Below are 19,876 nucleotides of genomic sequence, written 5' to 3'. Positions count from 1 at the left end.
TATATTTACAAAGCATCTCTCCAGTGCGCTAGAAAGATGTGCTTTTAATATCGCACCAATGGAAAATCTAAAAGAAAAAGAAAATTAAGAGAAAATGAAAGAGGAGTAACAAGAGAATAGGAGAGCAAAATAGAAGTGGTAAGACATGAGAGCCTAAAAACAGCAAACTGGTTGCTCTCAGTGAAACAAGCATGAAGAGGAAAAATCAGGCTGCCATTGGACTTCAAAAACACGCAGGGAACTGCCTCTTATAAAGGTACTTCCCTTTCCCAACTCTGCACTTGCCAGTATTTTAAATATCTGCTGGCTCACTGCTGAAAATCTCTCCTCTTTGCTTTGACATGCCTTTGAGCATCAACCTGTTCAAAACACGGAAGTCACCTTTCCTCCCGTCCCTACAGCTACCCTGTCCCCTCCTGTCTCAGGAGATTGTTACACCAGTCCATTTTTCCACATTGTTACCACAGCTGAACTACTCAGTTCCTCCAACACAGCACAGCCTTTTAGTCTGCTCCCCGAGACAGCCTGTGTGCCCTTCATTTCCAGGGCTCTGTCAGTTCCAGAACAGTAAGTCCACTAACATATGACAGCCCTACTTTTTCCTTTAAATCTCAACTAAAGAGCTCCATACTATCAACTGGAACTGTACCACAGTAGTAGTTGAATACAAACCTGATTCTGAAAGGGGGTAAAAAACACAGCAGGTCACGGCCTTTTTAAAGTTGTTGACAACTGAGTTCTTCCTTACTGCTTTTTGCATCTGATTTAATCACTGCATTATAAATAGCTTGAGAAAAAATACTTGAAATTACTCATAGATGGGAAATACTCTTCTCATTGGAGTACAAAGTAATAAGCAGCAGTAGGTGCAATCTATCCACACCTGAATGCTGTGCAGACATGGTACACTCTTCTTCCCTTTTATCTATACCAAGTTAAGATGTAAATTCTCAGCAGCTTCTAAAACCTGGTAGTCATACCCAGCGTGAGAAGTGCTGTTCTAAAGATGAAACACACATCACAGTACTGACAGTATTTAGTGTCTGCACACAGAGGAGGGACATTTACAGTGAGCAGAGAGGTTTCTACAAGTGGTACTGCAAAGCACAAGGGCCAAGCCAGGAGAGCTTGTAAAATCAGGGTGGTTTGGGGAACAGAAGCAGAATGGTTTGTGAGTGGCCAAGGATACTTTATTCCAATTTTATCAGCTGGCTATAAAGAAGGTTACCCAGCAATTTGCCCTATGTATCAAATTGCTAGAGAAACCCCTCCTACAGAAACAGTTCTGCATCCACTGAACAGAGCCAAACCAAGTGCAGAACAAAGAAATATTTTGCTCTTATTCACTTATGTACAGCTCTCTACATAATTCCAGTCTGTGACACATCAAAAGAGCAGCTTCACAAGCAAAACATTCACATGGAAAATGTAACTCCACACACCAAACTTCTTTACCTGAATCATAAAGCCATTTTCTTCATCAAGTTCACAAATGCATCTAACAATTTCATTGAGAGCATCATCTTCATCCTGAGACTCTTCAAAGTTGGTTGAATCAAAATCCTGATTGTATTCATCACCACTAAGTAACAAACTCTCTGTGGAAGAATCATCCAAGAACTCCACATCTGAAAGGTCTAATAGAAATAAATACATGTGAAACTGTGTGGAGAGACATGACAATTTAAAGAAATACAGGGAGCTTTGACAGGTAAAAATCTTAATCTGCACTAGCAAAAAAAAATCACTCTCAAACACACTGCTGATATATGAGATTTCAAGATGAATTCTGCAAAGTGCCTTTAACGTGCTCGCCTCAGATGCAGAGTAGCAACACTTAACCAAAGCAAGTACAATGCAGAACAGCTTGAGGAGTGTAAGCATTTTGATTTAAATAGATGAAAGATAAATCAGTCATCATATTTATAGCTACAATCCCAAACATAAACCAAATTATTTCCTTTAAAATTCTCTTTCTTAACAAATTAAACCTACAAACTGAAATCTGGTGTTCATTCAACCTACTTTCTCCACTAAGGTCAACAGACAGAATAGCTCTTGGGTACTGGTATGAAGTGTTCTTCTCTGAGAACATACTGCGCAACGTCAGGGAGCTGCCCGAGGACCGCGTTAAGGGAGAGGAGCACCTGTCCAGGAATTCAACAGAACTGTCTTCATAATCCGAGTAATCTGAAATGTTGAAAGAAAAGAAGTCACTCTTAAAAAGTAAAATTTATAACAAATGTAAAAAAAAAAAAGTGTATATATTTTACTGCAGCATTATGTTGACAAGCGAAGACTATCAATGCTGAGGTATCAGAATGATGAAACTGTAAATAAGAAATGCCAAAAGCTCTTTGTAACATTTTATTAAAAATTTTCCAGTAAGAAACATAATCAAGTTTGATAGATAAGCATCACCATCTCTCTGTACAGAGGGGTAATTCTCCTTAGAGTATTATGCAGTCTTCTTTTTTCCGCAATTCATCCTGCACCATCTGCTATCCTTCGAGATGCTGCTAGTGACTCTCTTGACTTAAGTCTGCTTACAGCACTACCAGCATTGCTACCTAGAAGCAACCACAGATAACCCTTCCAGTTTAAGTGATAAAAGCTTGTCTGAACCCCTGCAGAGGAGCACAGGGAGCCCAAAGAAAATTGTCTTTGGGTGGCCCATGTCAGAAGACACCAACGGGCTAACAGGTCCTGGGATGGGCTAGGGAGCATCCCAGAAGAGTACACATACACAGGCCCAAAGGAGGAGGATGAGCAGGCAAACAACAAACACCCCTTGGCCAGGCTCCTCTCAGACCTTCCCAGCAGTGCCATCACCTCCATTGCATGAAACCCATCAGGATGTGTTACCCACAGCAGCTCTCTGGATCATCTTCTGGACTAAGGGCAGCTGCAGCCCAGGGGGCTGCCAGTGGAGGACACTATGGGATGTGGGGGAAAATAATTCTGGGTTTGTTAATGACCTTATGAAATGTTTAGGGAAGAAAATAAAGGTGGGGAAAATGGATGGACTGAAGTGATTTGGGGAAGAACAATTATGGGCAGAACACTGGAATAACAGGACGAAAAAAGCCCCATATGCATAAAGTTTTGTGGTCAGTACACTTGCCTGGCCATGCCCTGCATCTAGTCTGTGCTGGCACAGGTTGTAAGTTTCCCTCCTTGGAGCCATTGAAAAGTTGTCTGGATATAATCCTGGGCAACCAGGACAAGGGGGTTGGACCACTGCACCTTCAGAGGTCTCTTCTAACCTCAACTATTCTGTCATTTTTATTAAACCTCATTTCCATCTCTCACCTGGGTAAGGGCTCTCCATTCAGGGTTCAAGCACATTGTCTGTGTGCCAGCAAATGAGCAGCCCTGCATGTCAAAGCGTCCACGTGTCTGGGGTGCCAGCACTCAGAGAGACTGCAGTGACAACAGTGCCACCCCATGCCAGGGATCTCTGGTCACAGAGGCCTGTGAGCTCATGCTACAGCACCTGCAGCCAGACTAAGTGTCTGACTGCTTGCATGGGTCAAGTTGGACCAGCTGATGAGCAGGTGAAATGGCCTGGGAGCAAGGGGTCAGTGGGTCTGCAAGGGCCAGCTCTAGGTGGAAGTGGCTCTAAGCAGGAGAGCTGGGGGGCTCTGGGGACCCAGGGAGTCCTGGCCAACACCAGGAGTGTGTGGGAATGCACATGGAAATGAGACTGTCTGTACTGCAGCGGAGCTCATGTCTGCAGGCACAGAAATTGGAAACACTGGGATCCAGAGGGGCTACTGGGCAGACAGTGTCTGAGCCCACATGCTGCAGAAATTCCCACTGTACTTACACATCTCTGCATTATCTTCTGCTCAGCCAGAGAGAGGAGCAGGATGAGGCTGTCACAGCATACACACAAGCACAGACAACATCACATGCTTCTGCCTTCTGGTCACACAGTGGTACTGACATTTATCTTGATTGTATTCCTTTCCTCTAACAAACTATTTGCAGCACTCTCAAGAAACACATTACAAACATATTTGGCTGTCCCTTATCACAACAACTGGAGAGACTGTCCTAGGAAAATCATGTAATTGCAAATCATTGAACAGTTAGGGCTGGAAGGGACCTTAAAGACCATTCTGTTCCCCTCCACCTTCCAGTAGAGGCCAGGTTTTTCAGAGGCCCATTCAACCTGGCTTTCAACAATTCCCAGGATGGGACATCCACGACTTCTCTGGGTAACCCATTCCAGTGGCTCATCACCCCCACAGAAAAGAATTTCTTCTGAATATCTAATCTAAACTAATCTAGATCTACCCTCTTTCAGTTTAAAACTGCTACCCCTTGCCCTACCATTACATTCCCTGTTCAGGAGTCCCTCCCAGTCCTCTCTGTAGGTCTCCTGTAAGTATTAGAAGTCTGCTACAAGGTCTTTCCCCAGCATTCTCTTTTGTAGGAGAGCCTGAACAGGCTCTCAGCCTCTTCTCACAGGGGAAGTTTTCCACCCCTCTGATCATCGTGTCCTTCCTGTGGAACCAGCTGAGCATGCCCATGCCTTCAATCAGTAATTAGGAGTAGCTAATTACTACTAAATTAGTACTTCAAATATAAGCAAGTAATCAGATTACTGCACTTCCATCCTTCTGTAGGAAGCATTCCCGCTCCCACCTATCCTACAGTTTTCCTGCTATGGGTTCCATAACATCCTTCTCTCCTAGATCACCTTCCATGAAGGCACCTTCCTCTTTACTGCCTCTGTCCAAAGCACAGCATCTCCAGCATTTCCCAAGTGCATTCACTGTAGTCAGCTCAAGGAGCAGCTGAGTTAATTACTTCATGCTGCATGGCTTTCAACCTCACTGCAACAGAGCAGCAAAAATGACAGGCATTGCTACTTTCTGCTACACGTGGGCTTTCTGCAATCATAAGTCATGCACACACTCAGAGCACAAAACCAGTCTCTGCTGGGGTTTTTGTTTTGTCTTAAAGCCTTGTTCAAAACGTACCTGGGGCACACAATGTACCTGCTCCCTCTTCTTCATTTGAAACAAAAGGAGAAAGTTTCACACCTTTACACTTTTGTCCACACCTGGAGTAGAGTGACCTAGTCCTGCAGAGAGTCCTGTTTCTTTTGACAGATGGGCTTTTTCAGGGTCAGACACTGGAGTCAGAATCTACCGGAGTATTTCAAATTTTTTCTCCAGTTAAAAGAGGTCCAAATTGAATATGTTTGGACTGTTAAACCCAGATTTTCACAAGATGAATTTCCAAAGAATAAAATGTTCAAGTTTTACCCAAATTGCTTTTTGCATCTGGATTTAAGATTTCTATTTGTTGAGACATTGGGCATATTTTCTTCTCATATTTACAAACACAGGATAAAGCACCTAGAAACTGGAACTTACTCATGGTACCTCTGCCAAGCTTCTAAGTTTCAAGACAAGCTGGCAAAAAGACCAAAGGAATAAAAAGATGAGAAAAAGAAAGAGAAAACCCCAGCCCACAACAGACCACCTTATGACCACAAGAAGATAAAACCAAAGAACAATACTGGACACATACCTAGCATTTATCAGTATCTTCTTGAAAATACATAGATTCCTTCTCAGTGCAAGTAAGAAGTTCCCAACGATTTTAAGTAGAATAAGCAATTGAAGTTTATAGCTTAAAATTATATTACTCCACTATAAGGATGATAAAGCAAACAAAACCTACAATACTGCAATTCACACTAAAGCACGGCATGATCTGGAAGCATTTTCATGTTATAGCACAAATTCTGGACAGAGAAACACATAATCCACAAAATACAATCCCCATTTGTCAAGGCAGCAAACAAGGCTGTTATAACAGAGACACCAACCTCAATTGTGAAGGGTTAACTGTTAAAGAGGGGGTACACTGCATACAGCAAAGCACTGAAATGTAGCAACAAACTAGACACTAGACTGATTTTACTGTCCAAGGAAAATAGGTATGACATGTATACAGAGCTTCAAATGAAGAATTTAAAGAGATGAAAACAACAAGCTTATCTTTTTTAAAGAACAAAAATAATTTGTGAAATATGTGTGCCTATCACATAGAGAGAGACAGGCTCTAAATGCAAGAAAAAAGGAAGTCCCAAGTGTGCTTTTCATATTTAATACTAAAAATTACACTTGGACATGTCCAAAATTTTACATTCATATTGTTTACAAACAAGTTTTACTATCTAATGATAGAGATACACTGGGAGGTTTTACTTACTTTAAAAAAAATCTAAATTGAACTTACCATGCTGTTTTGATTTCTTCTTTTTTTTCTTCTTCTTTTTCTGTTTTGGTTTATGATCTTTTTCCTTCTTTTCCTTTTTCTCCTTTTCTTTTTCTTTCCTTTTACCTGAAATGAACATTAAACAATTTAAAGCAGCTTAGCTGAAACAAGGCATTCAAAATCAAGTGCTCTAGTTGTGTAGTCAGATCAAAATGATTCAGTTAATTTACTTGATCTCTTGGACACACGTCTTATTAATTGCTGCTATAAGAGTTCAAAGAAATCTCATTTGACAAATAATATTTTATCATTTAAGTATTTCCAAGTAAGATATCAAGGCAGAAAAAATACAGCAAAGTACACAAAATATGTAACATCACATAAATAGCTTATAACTTCTATTTTACTTACAGTTTATAACAAAAACATTTGGGCAAGAGAAGTAGCTTTCATAAGGGCAAAATTCCCAATTATAAGGGTTACATTGTCCCACTAACACATATTAGGCCTACAGAAAGACATTTGAAGGAAATTTCACTATCAGAGTGTTGCTGTCAGCACTCTGCACTATAGAGCAGCATCCTCACAGAAAACTGATTCTGACTCAAATTTGACACAATTTTTATGCTGCAGTTCACTTTTAACCACTGTTGGTATACACATGAGGACAAGCACTTTGTCTTTGAAAGATTTTTTTGATCCTGTTAATTCTCTCTAGACATAATACATCCCACATTTTCACTCCACAATAACTTCTTAAGTTATCAGCAGTGAGGAAAGTAACAAGGAAATTAACTTGTTAGAAAACATAAGCCTCAAAGCCAGGATTGTTTCCTATACATAAACTGGAGCAGTCTTATCTTCTTGGGGAACACAGAGACAAAGCTTCTACCTCCTGGAAAAACAAAGTAGAATCATTTCTCAATTCTTGCCAGTCACTAGTAACTTATTTTATTTTGAACACAAAATAAAAAGAGAGTCCTCTTAATCTGTATTTTATTTCATGAATTGCCAAATATTTTGCTAATAACCCTTGTTTGCTCTTCTCATCTCAAATCTGACAGCACAATAAAGTAGCTAGCAGTACTCATTCTACTAAGAAAAACCCCAATCAAATGAAAAACCAGAGGCAGTGTGCCTTTCATAGATACTTTAGGAAACGCCTTGCTATGGAGCACTTACATTTTATCTTAAAAATTATTCTACTGTTACAAACCTGTCATATGCATAAAAACTCTTTTTAGGACCTTAACAAAGAAAAACTGCAGTTGGGCCCAGGAAATATCTTCAGAGACAGGAAGTGTTAGAGAATTTTTCTTTTTTTTTTTTTATAAAAATAATATTGCTCTCTACATACCATATGCTGAAGAACTTTTCTCTTCCAGTTTTCCTTTTCTTTCCATTCTAGCTGCACCTGCAAATTGAAGAATGTATCACATAAGGCCAATGTCTGGCTGATGACCTAATTTCTTGTAAAAGTCATTAGACTGTAAAAAATCCTAACGGCACACCATATTAAGAAACATACAAACAAAACAATTATTTTTAATGCCATTTTACAATTATTTTTATTGTCTAAAGCACTGGAAACAAAAAGTATTGTAGTTTACCAACTTCTGAATGCTTGTCCTTCTCAATCACGTTCTTTAATATTTTCTCCTTCAGACTCTCAAAACATTTCTCCTTTATGGGCACAGAGCACTGTATCTCTGTCCCTTCAGAGCTCACTGATGTGGAAGACCTCTTTTTTTTACTATTCCCTTTGGGTAACTTGAGACTATTGGTTAAAGGCATTTCCAGATGTAAGGCATGTACATGGGACGAGGGTGCTGAAAACAAGAAGATGGATTTACTCGGCGTTCCACAAGGATTGCAGCCAGCCAGGGCTGGGTCAGATCACTGAAATGTCAATATTGCTCATACCATCATCACATTTAACAGATCATTACTGCATATGAATGCCTATCTTGGTCTTACATACAAGACAACAGATGCTACAGAAGGTTTCTAATTATATTCTGGAATTTGCATTCACTTTTAAACTACCTGTACTGGTTAAAATATACTTTTGCTATTACACTATTAAGACTTTTTGTTTCCTTTTTTTTTTTTCACTGTAATAGGAACACATGAGAAGAGTAACAGTTAAAGGTGCTGACACTGTCAGTATCATTTAAGTTAATGCTCCATTATATTAACAGAGAAATTAAGCTCTGGTACAATATTTGTAGTCCTACATATAAAACATTTCTGCTCATTGAATTTTTCATTGATTTTAATAATATTTACATAATTCACTTTCTCTCATTAATCCACATTTAAATAAGATGCAAAAGTACCATGACCTGTCAGAATTCAGCATCATATACTGACAATTCTTATCCTGCACTATTTAGAAAAGTTTATTCAGTGAAATATTTAGTTGTTGTTTTAGCTCTTTATCTGATGCAAGTTAGTAACAAACTGTAAACAAAGCAAAACTGAAATTACAATTTTCACTGCTAATATTTATAATAATTTTTAAGTAATCCAACTAGAATAAAAGTTATTTATAAAGAACATTATTGAAGTAATCCAAAACTCTCTATTACTGTGTCCATCAATATTGTTAGAGCTTCAAGATTCATCAAATCGTAATTAGGAAAGTCTACTTTTCATCAGATCCTTGGCCCATTTTAGGACCATGCCAAGGATGTATTGTACAAAAATGCAGCTCTGTGAAGTCACAAAGGGCTCAGGTTTTTCTGTGCCAGCTGTAAAAACTTGGAGGCACCAATTACCTTCGGTGTCTCTCAACAGAAGAGCCCAACAAAATCATAAGCAAGTAAAAAAAGAATCCTAAAAAATATCTGCTATTGGCCAAGATATTCAACAAGACAAAATATGGAGCTGATGTGGAACGCATTAAATAAGTTGCATTAAGATAATTTAGTAAATTCATCAGTCATAAAAAGATTCTGGGGAAAAGGCAAGAACAAATCAAGCCTGCCCAACAGGGACAGACCAACCCAATTGTACTGGGACAGAACACACAACACCTGCTCCCACTGCTGAGCCCTCCTAGGAACACAACCACAATGCCACTAGTTGGAAAGCTGAAGGGCCAGCAAGAACAATGGAAAGTGGTGCATCACCTCTCACAGCACCTTTAGTGTCAGGTGTCCCCAGCTGCAGGGCAGCTCTGTGCTCTGTGCTGTGCAACCCCGGCAGCAGCAGCTGCTCAGCTCTGTGTGCTGGCTCCTGCCACACAGCACGAGCTGCACAGCCACACCTGGGGCTCCCTGACCCTTTCCACTGCCTCAAATCAACCATCCCACCTAAGAGCATAATCCTTTTAAGACTGATTCAGGCTCTTGCCTATGTCTGTATTTCAAGTGCATTTAGCTTGCTGGAATACTTATCATTGACACAAAACTCTATCCAAATTATTCCTTTCTTAGGTTTCCTAATTACCATTTGTCTCTGTTACAGGACTGAACTGCTCTGCCATCTGTAGAGCAATAAGTATATTTTAGCACATTAGTAAAAGAAAAATGTGACACTTTCCCACATCATCATGCTATCAACGTCTTGTCTCATTTCTAAAAAGAGCTCAAAAGGAGCACCCAAATGCACGTAATTCATTTAGGTCACTGGCATTTTGATGAAAAGATGTGAGAACACTCCATCCAAAGAATCTCAATGTTAGATCAATTTGTATTTAAATTTTATTATTGAGAAGAAATCCTGACCTGACATCCAAATATGATTTAATACCAACAGTCACAACACAACAAATTTTGGTATCTCAATAATTTTCAACACAAGCACATCTGACAAAGTGATTAGTAATTGCTTGAGGGAACACTCATATTGGGCAGAAATCTCTCCAGTCAAGCAAATACCCATCTTGCTGTCAGAACTCCACAAACTGCCTTTCTATAGTAACTTGAAAATAGAAACTGCTATTATGCCTGTATACATTGCAATGTTATTCTTGGCTTTTACTTTTCTTCATTGAAAATCATTTTAGATAAAGAATCTTAAATTCTCAAATCCTGCATAAAGTGCCAAAGCTTGCAAACTCTGCTTTTCAACTGTGCAATCACTATGCCTTACACATAACCACAAACTTGGACAACGTGGTCAGTCAGAAGGGCAAGTAACAAATACAACCAGGAAATATTAGTTCCTTTATGGAAATACTTTTTTTTTTTAAACTGCTACTTTTAATTGCAATTTTATTCCTGTTAAGGAGTCTAGCCAGCCACCTCCCACACAGTGAGTGGGAGGTCTGCAGTTAACATTCGGCACAGAGAAAGACAACCAGAGATTAGACTTGGTAAACTACTGATTTTGTCACCATTCCAGAATCAATTTTATCACTAGAAGACTAATTGCAGATTAAAAAGAAATGCAAACCACAGCATTTCCAGTCCAGTTTATAACATGCTTCCAGTTCTACTTCTCCTGTTACAGAAGAGAGAAGTGACACAAGCCCCCTCATGCAAATACAGGCACAGGACAGGACGTTGTGCCACACGTACAACAGCACAACCGGGCTTGCAGTGGTATTGCTTATTGCAATTCCTCAAGCTCAAATGAATTGTGGCAATCTGAAGCAATTTATTTTGTTGACTGATATTCTATTTCATGGCTTTCCATGTTTAAAATAATATCATAAATACAATTATCTACATTAATAAACTTAAATCATATTGCAATAGAAATATAAATCATGCTGGTCATGTCTAATTTAGTGCTTTGAATTTCCAGTGCATAGGATCAATTTCATATCTAAACAGATTTTAAATTGCATATCATAGACTAACACTGGAACCCTGCCCAAAATTATGTCTTTAGGAAGAATAAGCTGATAAAACAGTTCTTGCTTGCCTCATGACCAGCCCAAACTGGGAACTTCAGGGAGAGATGAGAATGGCAGGCATTCAAATTAGGGAGTTATTTGGGAGTTATTTATTTATTCAAATTTGACTGTTAAAAGATGGTTGAAGCAAAACAAACAGCCACAAAGTAACATGATAAAGTAACAAGATGAACAATAGTTTATCCCTCTTAAAAGCAAGGTCAACCAGAAACACTGGCAAGAGTTTTTAAAAAGCGACCAATCTCATTTTCTGAAAATTTTGTACATCAGCTGTTTCTTGTTCCTGCTGCAGTAAACTGTTACCAAGGAATTATATAAAAGTACACAATGGTTTGGTTTTTTTTCTTTTAGTCTTAAATTCAAATTTCTCCCATATAGTTAACGTAATGTTACCCTACCAGCAAAATCATCTATTGGTGTTAAAATAGAAAATAGCAGCTAGTGATAATATTGTTATATCAGCATTACAAATATTATATTGTTAGATTAGGAAGTGTAACAATATAACAATATTTTCCCTTTACTTCAAAACCCAGATAGCTTGCTGAAATTATGTTTGCTCAATATTTAATAGTTAAGGTAACATAAATGGTGCAGGGTTACAGCAGCCAAGAGAAAAGATCACAAATTTAAAGAGAAGCAAAACTAGAGAAAGACCTGAACTTCAGGTCGGAGTGGCAAAACTACCGTGCATTGCAAGTATTCTGATTGACTGTGGATTTAAAATCTTTGAAATGCTAAAGTGATCGAATGCCAGCTATTTGCATTTTAAGCAATTTGGCAAAAGAAAGCAAAGATTTTTAGTTATGTGTGTGCAGTACCAGGTGATCACAAGTACGACCTCACAATAGTTGAGTAAAGCACTACCTCTGTTCAATAACTAATGGATAGTGCACAGGTGTCTACCCAAGGGCACAGTACTTCCATGGAGACATTGGATTGAAGGAATTACCACAGAGCTTTTGTTTTGCCTCTAGAAAATGTTAAGGTGTTCATTTTGAAATCTATGTGCTAATACTATGAGCTGTCATTTATGCACTGGCACTTCAGTGCATCTAGTCCCCCTCCTCTGAAAACACCACGTTAGTACCTTCTGAATAAAGTCACTAAAATGCATAATTTTTAACAACACCAAATTATTTTTTTCAATTGACTCAACTAATAGCCTCCATCAGAAGTCACAATGTGCAACATCACAAATCTCTGGGCTTAAACCAGCTCAGTTCTTTACAGAAGGATTAGGGATCAGACCAGGCTGTTGCAGGCTAAATACCATTGTGAGGTATCTCTTTAACAAATCAAATTGTCTACATTAATTATTACAAAGACAGCAGGTCTAACTGAAGTGCACTTAACAGAATGTAGTCATGTCAAAATCTAGAACTCCAAATGTGTCTAGACTGTGTTAATAAAATCTTAGCAGCAGAAATACCATAAACAGATGCAGATTTATAATAGTTTTTTCAGAGCAAGAAAACACAATTACAGAATAGTTTGGATTTTACACCAGCATTCTCAATTTGTAATGGAGAGGATCACAATCCATACATTTAAACAATGCAGTGTATTAAACTGCACTTAGGTTGATGTTTCTGCATAATGAAAATTAACTTTTCTCAATCATTTCAAGAATTGAAAGGAATGAGAAAGGAAAGCTTTGGGCACCTCTCCTGTATCTATTTGCTTGCTAGTGTTTAAACAGATAATGAAGAAAGTACTGATAAATAGAGTGGATCCCATTTATTTTCCTGAAGCATGCAAAAATTTGGTGTAATTATGTGTGCTTCAGGAATGTGACTTGAGAACCTGTGCTGTTTCAAAGGCAAAATGATGCCTTCTAAAGCAGAGAATACAACAAATTTATTCAATAGTGTAGACTAATTCCAGATGTTTCAAACCTCAACTTTAAATTTACATTTTTCTTTTTCTTCTAAGATTATGAGGATAAACATGTTTTACCAGAGTTAAAAGACTGGGACGAACCCCAAACACATATGAATTTTACTTATAGAGTCCTGGTGCTACCACTGACAGAGGCAGATAGCTCCAAAACCTGCAATGAAATCTGTGAATTAAAGATATCAAACTGCTTAGTTTAGTCTTTCTGGCCACAAAGCTGATACTCAAGAAGCTGTTGGGCTACCTGCTGCAACCTACTGAAAACTTCTAACATTTTGACAGAAAGTCAGCATGAAATCTCAAGACACAGTTCCATTTATTGCATGATGGAAACTGTAATACATGAAAATTAGGAACAAAACACGAGCCTGGAAGGCAAAAACCCGTAAGACAAAAAATGTAGCTGGCAAATCAGTTCCTTTAGAGCTTATAACTCTTAAAATTATATAGATATGAAAAAGGGCTCATTAAACTTTGTATACAGTATAAACTCTATGGTCTGGTAGAGGTTGCAAGCACTTCTGGCTTCCCACTATGGACTCAAGTAGTAACAACAGACAAGCTGATCATGGAATTTTTCCCTGACACAAATTGTGTGGACATGTCACATAATTCTGAGTCATTAAATAAAGGTAGCTCTAAATGAAACTTATTCTTTCTTTTATTGCTTCACCTGTTGCCAAGACTGAGACCCAGCTCAACAAGAGTGTCCAAAGTGCACTCCTGAGTGCTGGGTTTAGAACCAGATCAATCTGCCCTGAGCCAGGCCTATGACAGGAGCAGGCAACTTCCAGCATTACCAACTACACATACAATGAGCTAGAAAATACATCAGAAAAACCAGAAGATAAAATTCTAGTAACTGAAATGAGTTTTACCAAACAGGAAACAGATGGCTGTTGGAAGCTGTTGATTTCTTTTATGATCTTGTTCAATGAGTGGGCAAATACAAAACTCCCAAAAGCACTTCTCTTAGTGGCAATAGACATGACATAAAAAGGACTTTTATAGAAGTAATTTTCCCAGGAAACTGTAATTCTGCTGCTATGCCATGTATCAAGGGCAAATGAAGACTGACATGGTTTCACTCAAGTAATTAAGCAGCATTTTAATATTTTAAAAAGCTTAAGTGGTGGCTCACTAGAGATACACACAGCCCTTATTTTGACAAATCAGTTTAAGAGATTCATAGATTAATAGACCAAGATACAATTTAACTGTCATAACTCTATCTTTTAAGGTTATGCTGTCCTCCCTTACTATCAATGACATTTATCAAAAACTTTCTGAGCATAATATAAGAATTTGATTTTTTCCACTCTTCCTACTTTTCTGAACAATTTTCTCATAAAACAAAACAGAAAAAGGCTTTAAAAGAATTCTTTCTCAGAAGCCAGTTAAAAATGGTATAATATCAACATATAAAAATTCTATAAACACCTAGCCTTATAAAGAAATCTATAAACACCTAGCATACACTGGATGAAAACATCCCACTCTTATGGTCTGCTGCTCCCACTGTGTAAATCCTTCCCCAGATCTCTCAGTTACCTCCATCCAAGTGCTCCATGTAAACCACAGTAGTCAGTAAACTCTTACAAAAGGAGAGGCAGGCCAGAGCTGCAGCACTGGGCTCTGTGCTGAGGCTAACCAAGTCTATGTAAAAGTTTTTGAGGATTTTTCAGAAATATTTTTAAGTAACATTTTGCAGCAAGTGAAGGACAGAATTTCCACCGCAGAGACGCAAAGCAGAGGAATACTGACTGTCTTTGAGAACACTACTGTTTTAAAGCTGAAGCCACAAATTAGTATGTTAGTAAAAACTTCACTTTGTTAATTATTTTTACAACTTTTAGCAACAGCAAAAATATTTTTGAAATACTGCTTACTACATTCCACACTCTCACATTCTCATTAAATTACGTTACAAGTGCCAAAGCAGCCCTAAGCCAGTGAAGACAAAGAATATGCAGATGAGTGGAGTCCAGAAGAGAGGCAGGTTTTTGAGTGGGCAGAAACGAAAATAAAAAGCATCCCTTCTTTCTGTGGGATTAAATACACAGACATTTTAACCCTATAAGTATAAATCTCTCTGGTTGTATACTGAATCTCTTTACCTGAAGCTGTTGTAGCTACTCTTCCATCAGTTACTGCTTTGGAAGAAAGATATGTAATCATCTGAATATCTTCCTTGCCTTTACTGGAATACTCATTATGGAAAGTGGATTCTGCAGATAATGGCGCTGTAACTTCCGAACTACGGCTTAAATCAAGAGGGAGACATGGTCCACGCTTCTCAAGTGACACATGAGCAACATCAGGTACTACATAAAAGAAAAAATGTCATATTAAAAAAGACACATGGGTCCAACAACCAAGTCTGGATTGCAGCGTTACATAACATAGGAACAGCAAACAGCTTTAGCTACAGCACTTCAAAATTTCCCATTAGTTGAAAACTATGAAAGGTCTAACTTTTATGATTCAATTTCTCTTGGGCAGTTCTTTATTAGATTAAGATACATTACCCTCCAATTTTGATGACTGTTGGTTTTGACCACTGATGGAGAACACTTTTCCATCAGTAACTGAAGAGGGAGAAGAAACTTTTTCTAGAGAATCATCAGGCAAGGAGCAAGTGGCTAAACGCTGTGATCTTCTTCTCCGTTGGCTATGTTTGTAGGATCTAGGGGAATTCACTGGCTGTGATGGACCTAAAAAGAGATCTTTCAATGTTCATGAAGCAGAGAGATACACCATCATCTTACCGCAGCATTTGAGATCTAAAGATGGGGGAGTTCTTTTAATAGCTCTTATTTGCAAAGCTGGTAATCACAGCCAAACTGGTAAAAGTAATTACAGAACTGTGACTACGAGGAGCAAAGAAAGACTTTTGCTCAAGACACGATTCTGGTTTTTGGTTATTATAAATTACTAGGACACCTACACTTCCCCACTGGTAAAAGTGATTGTTTTAGGCAAGCAGTGTATTTACAGTAAGCAACCCTCCCCATAAAACCCAGGCAGCAGGTTATTTATAATGGAAGGGGGGCAATAGGATTTAACAATAAACAGAACAATTGATCACAGTTAAAAGATCTAAAAAGTCATGGATAATGTTAACATACAACTTAAAAAAAATAACTGAAAACAGTGTTTAATTTTATATCCCACCTCCTGCCTTCTGATAACCTGATATCAATACCCCAACTGAAATTCAAACACACGCTGCCAATGCATGGCACAGTAAGAAGGCTGCAGAACTTTATACTTAAAAAAGCCCAAACAAATGGGAGAGGAGGACTGATATAGGTTAATATAGGCCTGATTCATTAAAAACAAAAAACCCACATTCCCCTACCTCTCTTCAGTATTACCCAGTTCCGCAAAATTTTGTGTTAGAGAAACATTTAAATTACTATTACTGTAAATCACTGCTCTCTCCTTTGTGTAAGCAGTTTTTAGAGACAGGTATACAGATTTAAAAATTAGGACACAGCAAAACTAACTTTCCACTAGAGGTAGAAAAAAGTTGGAAGCCAAAGATTAAAAACAACACTAACAAGACCTAAGCTACTAAGTAACCAAGTTTCAAATTATCTGGTTTTTTTAAAAAAATTGCTACAGAGAAGTCCAACTTAATCCAAAATAAAAGCATGCTTCAGGAAAGCTACTTACCATTGCTCTAGGGGTGGGGATGGAAGGCATATTACAATATAGATGACTGCTAACATTTTGTGGGGACAAAATACAATTTTTACCAATGTGTCCTGAATAAAGAAGGCTGAATTTGCACTCCTCCCTCTCCCACTCATTTAACGTTGTCTATGAGCAAAGATTAAAAAGAAACTTGTCTCATAAGTGAAAATACAAAATCAAGGTTGAGGGGAACACATGATGCAGGTTGAGTCTTCCATCCTCAATCACTATACTAAAATGAAAAAAAATGTAGCTTTTGACTTAACTGAAACCTGCATTTATGTTAACCTCATGTAATATTCTTTAGGCAAAGAATCTGGCACTAAGCAACACTAAAAACCTAATGTGATCTCAAAAAAAAAATCATAGGAATACCTTAATATTCACAAAAAATAGCATATTCAAGCATGCAGCATAAAGCTTTCCCTATTCTTCTAATAAACTGTATTTTTGTGCTTGGCAAATCAGTTACACATTAAGAAGCTGAACACCCATGGGATTTTTCTGGGACAAGGAAACACAATTTTTAATATTTCTCCACCACAGATCTTGAATTCTCTTTCACATCGTGTTTGGAGGAAATATCACATAAGGTGACGAATGGCACAGCCAACAGGTACAGAACATCAGCCTGCTGAAGGTGAAGTTTCAGAGAAGGAAAGGTCCACACCAAAGTGTATGTCTTTTCTTTTTAATGAATCAGGCCCTTTTCAGAAGGGAGGTTTGATTTTTCCTGTATCGCTGTTAATGCTAGTGTGGAGATTTAAGCTAGAGGGAAAGCCAACCCTTAAAAGCCATGACTCTATAAATATCAAGATATTATTTAAATGTATTATTTATGGTAGAGTATTATGTGACTTGACTTTTAAAATAGTGAGCTACCCCTAATTCTCCCACTTGGACATTTTATTTAAAGCAGATTCACTTTTAAAAGCAATAGCCATTTACAACCAAAGAAAATTTCTGTATATCTCTTAGTAGTTACGGTATTTTTTTTAAAATGTCTGTGCTCACTAGTTTTATTTATCACAGAAGAAGGAAGCTGAGAGACCAGCGTCAAATCCTCGACTTGTATTAATTCTGGGGAAAGTGGTGATTTAGGGGGCTTTATACACCCGGAAGAATCTCCAGATTCTTGTTTGCATTTCTTGCTGCGAGCCTTTCCTGAAGACAAAGTTGAGGATAACAGTGCAGGTTTCTGAATGCTGGCAGAACTGCTAATATCAGCTTCATTTTTTTTCTGACTTTGTGGTTTAGGTGAAATCTCCTGAATAAATAATAAAAAATTGATACTTTTATTTCAGTTTCTTCGTTGTAGTTCTTGTATTCTATTTTGATCTTTTTAAAAGCAATTTTAGTACTCAAACACATAATAAAGCAACATTATTTTAAGTACAAATAAAAACTATTTAAAATGCACCATATTAAATTTTGCTTTTTTTTAAAGGAGCACTACCAATTTTTTTCAGTATTCAGAATACTCAATTCGTACTATTTGAAATACCTATGAAAAACCTGAACATAAAATATTTTCCCTCTAATCCCAATTTAAAAATTTAATAAAGTATTTTTAGTTTTCTCCTTCATCTTCATTGTCAGTGCAGTCTCCGAGCAGAACCTGGAGAGCATCTCTTCCCAGCCAGACCACAGACACTGATGTACCATCACAGAACATCTCATGCTGGAAGGGACCCAGAAGGATCCTCAAGTCCTCCTCCCTGCTCCTCACAGGGTGCCTGCTGCTGAATCATGACTGGGAGAATTGTCCTTGAACTCTGGCACTGCTAAGAGCAAACAATCCTTCCTCAGAAGGATTGCAGTTCTAAAGAAGGTTGCCAAGATTTTCCCCACACAGTCAGTTCCCCTTCCAGAGGTCAAAAAAAAAAGAAAAAAAGAAAAAATAAGAAAAAAAAAGGGCAGTTCCTCAGGAAAACTATATCTAACAGGGAATTTGTATCTTTGAGAAACTGAAAAAGTTGATAATGCTCCTTTAAGGAATGTCTGAAACAATGAGAAGTTTCCAATACTGAGCACACTCTCGCACAACCCCTTTCAGTGCTGGGAGTCTGGATTTCACCACATTATAGATTTGTGCAAACATAAAGAAATCACAACTTCTAGCACCACAGGGTTAAACAGACTGCTAACTGTCAGGGGAAAACTGGCAGATGAAGAGTTAAAACAGTTTTTGAAGGAAAAGAAGTCAACATATAACACATCTTTCCAAATTCCTCAATTTTCATCCTTCTTAACACAAACAGTACTATTTTTAGACCATTAGCATGCATTGACAGACATTAGCACTTGAAATTTTTCACTGGAAATTCTTCCTACATTACCAAAACTGTGCATGTGTTACAACTTGCCTAATAAGGCAATATCTGAATATAATTTCTTAGGCCTGTCTCCCTTCTCATCCCAGTTACATCACACAGCATAGTAACATCTAATAAAACCATAACTAACAAAGCAGAAAGGTATTTCCAGAACATGTGCACCACTTTATCCAAACTAGAAACATCACCTCTCTTGTGAGTTAAGGGTATTATTGAGTTTTGATATAAATTGCAGTTTTATTTTCCACTAGAACTTCCCATGTTCCAATGGAGGAAAACGAAAAAAAAACACAAAACAAAACCCCACAAGTGCACATTCTACATCTGTAAAAGGGTGCCCCTGAATTCTACATGAACGGCTCACTGGGAGTATCCTGTAAAGATCCGGTGCAAAATATCCCATGCAGCAGACATCAGTTCTACCTTGCATAACTCCATTACACACATACTAAGTGCATTTTATTCATTTAAATAAAATATTCCATGAACTGTAGAGTATACCTATGCTGGTTATGAGAGGTAGTATCAGAAATTAATTAGAGTCGTAACTTGTAAATAAACAATTTTATTGTTCATCTTCACAGATGTGAAAGACATACTACAGCATCCATTACTTTCAAATTACAAAGTTATTTAAACAAGATTAAAAAACTTAAATTAAGATTTTGATAAGGTGCTTAACCTCTTAACAGGACAAATTAACATTAAAAACCTTAATGAATTAATGTTATCCATCTACTCAGGTCTTGGTCAAAAGGAAATATAACATGACATACCCTAATACAATTAAATAAACTACTGTATCTGCAACTAATCATCTGAGGTTTTGGGTTTA

General features: G+C 37.7%; 1 protein-coding gene across 10 annotated transcripts in view; it reads right to left on the bottom strand.

The window, feature by feature from the left end:
- PHF20L1 (PHD finger protein 20 like 1) overlaps window positions 1-19,876 on the bottom strand; it is a 57,296-nt gene that overhangs the window by 13,938 nt on the left and 23,482 nt on the right. For 7 of the 10 annotated variants that reach the window (XM_064397618.1, XM_064397667.1, XM_064397635.1 and 4 more), the window contains 8 exons: window positions 17,720-17,972; window positions 15,535-15,720; window positions 15,124-15,330; window positions 7,851-8,069; window positions 7,598-7,654; window positions 6,262-6,366; window positions 2,026-2,190; window positions 1,456-1,637 (listed from right to left, as the gene is read on the bottom strand). In XM_064397618.1, coding sequence (XP_064253688.1) covers window positions 1,456-1,637; window positions 2,026-2,190; window positions 6,262-6,366; window positions 7,598-7,654; window positions 7,851-8,069; window positions 15,124-15,330; window positions 15,535-15,720; window positions 17,720-17,972 — 1,374 coding nt within the window. The remainder of the gene's footprint in view (window positions 1-1,455; window positions 1,638-2,025; window positions 2,191-6,261; window positions 6,367-7,597; window positions 7,655-7,850; window positions 8,070-15,123; window positions 15,331-15,534; window positions 15,721-17,719; window positions 17,973-19,876) is intronic. The other 3 variants (XM_064397652.1, XM_064397659.1, XM_064397678.1) reach the window with 1 other exon arrangement.

Source organism: Passer domesticus, chromosome 1 (genome assembly GCF_036417665.1).
Source record: "Passer domesticus isolate bPasDom1 chromosome 1, bPasDom1.hap1, whole genome shotgun sequence".
NCBI classification, from domain to species: Eukaryota; Metazoa; Chordata; class Aves; order Passeriformes; family Passeridae; genus Passer; species Passer domesticus.
This window is presented reverse-complemented; position numbering and strand designations above follow the sequence as displayed.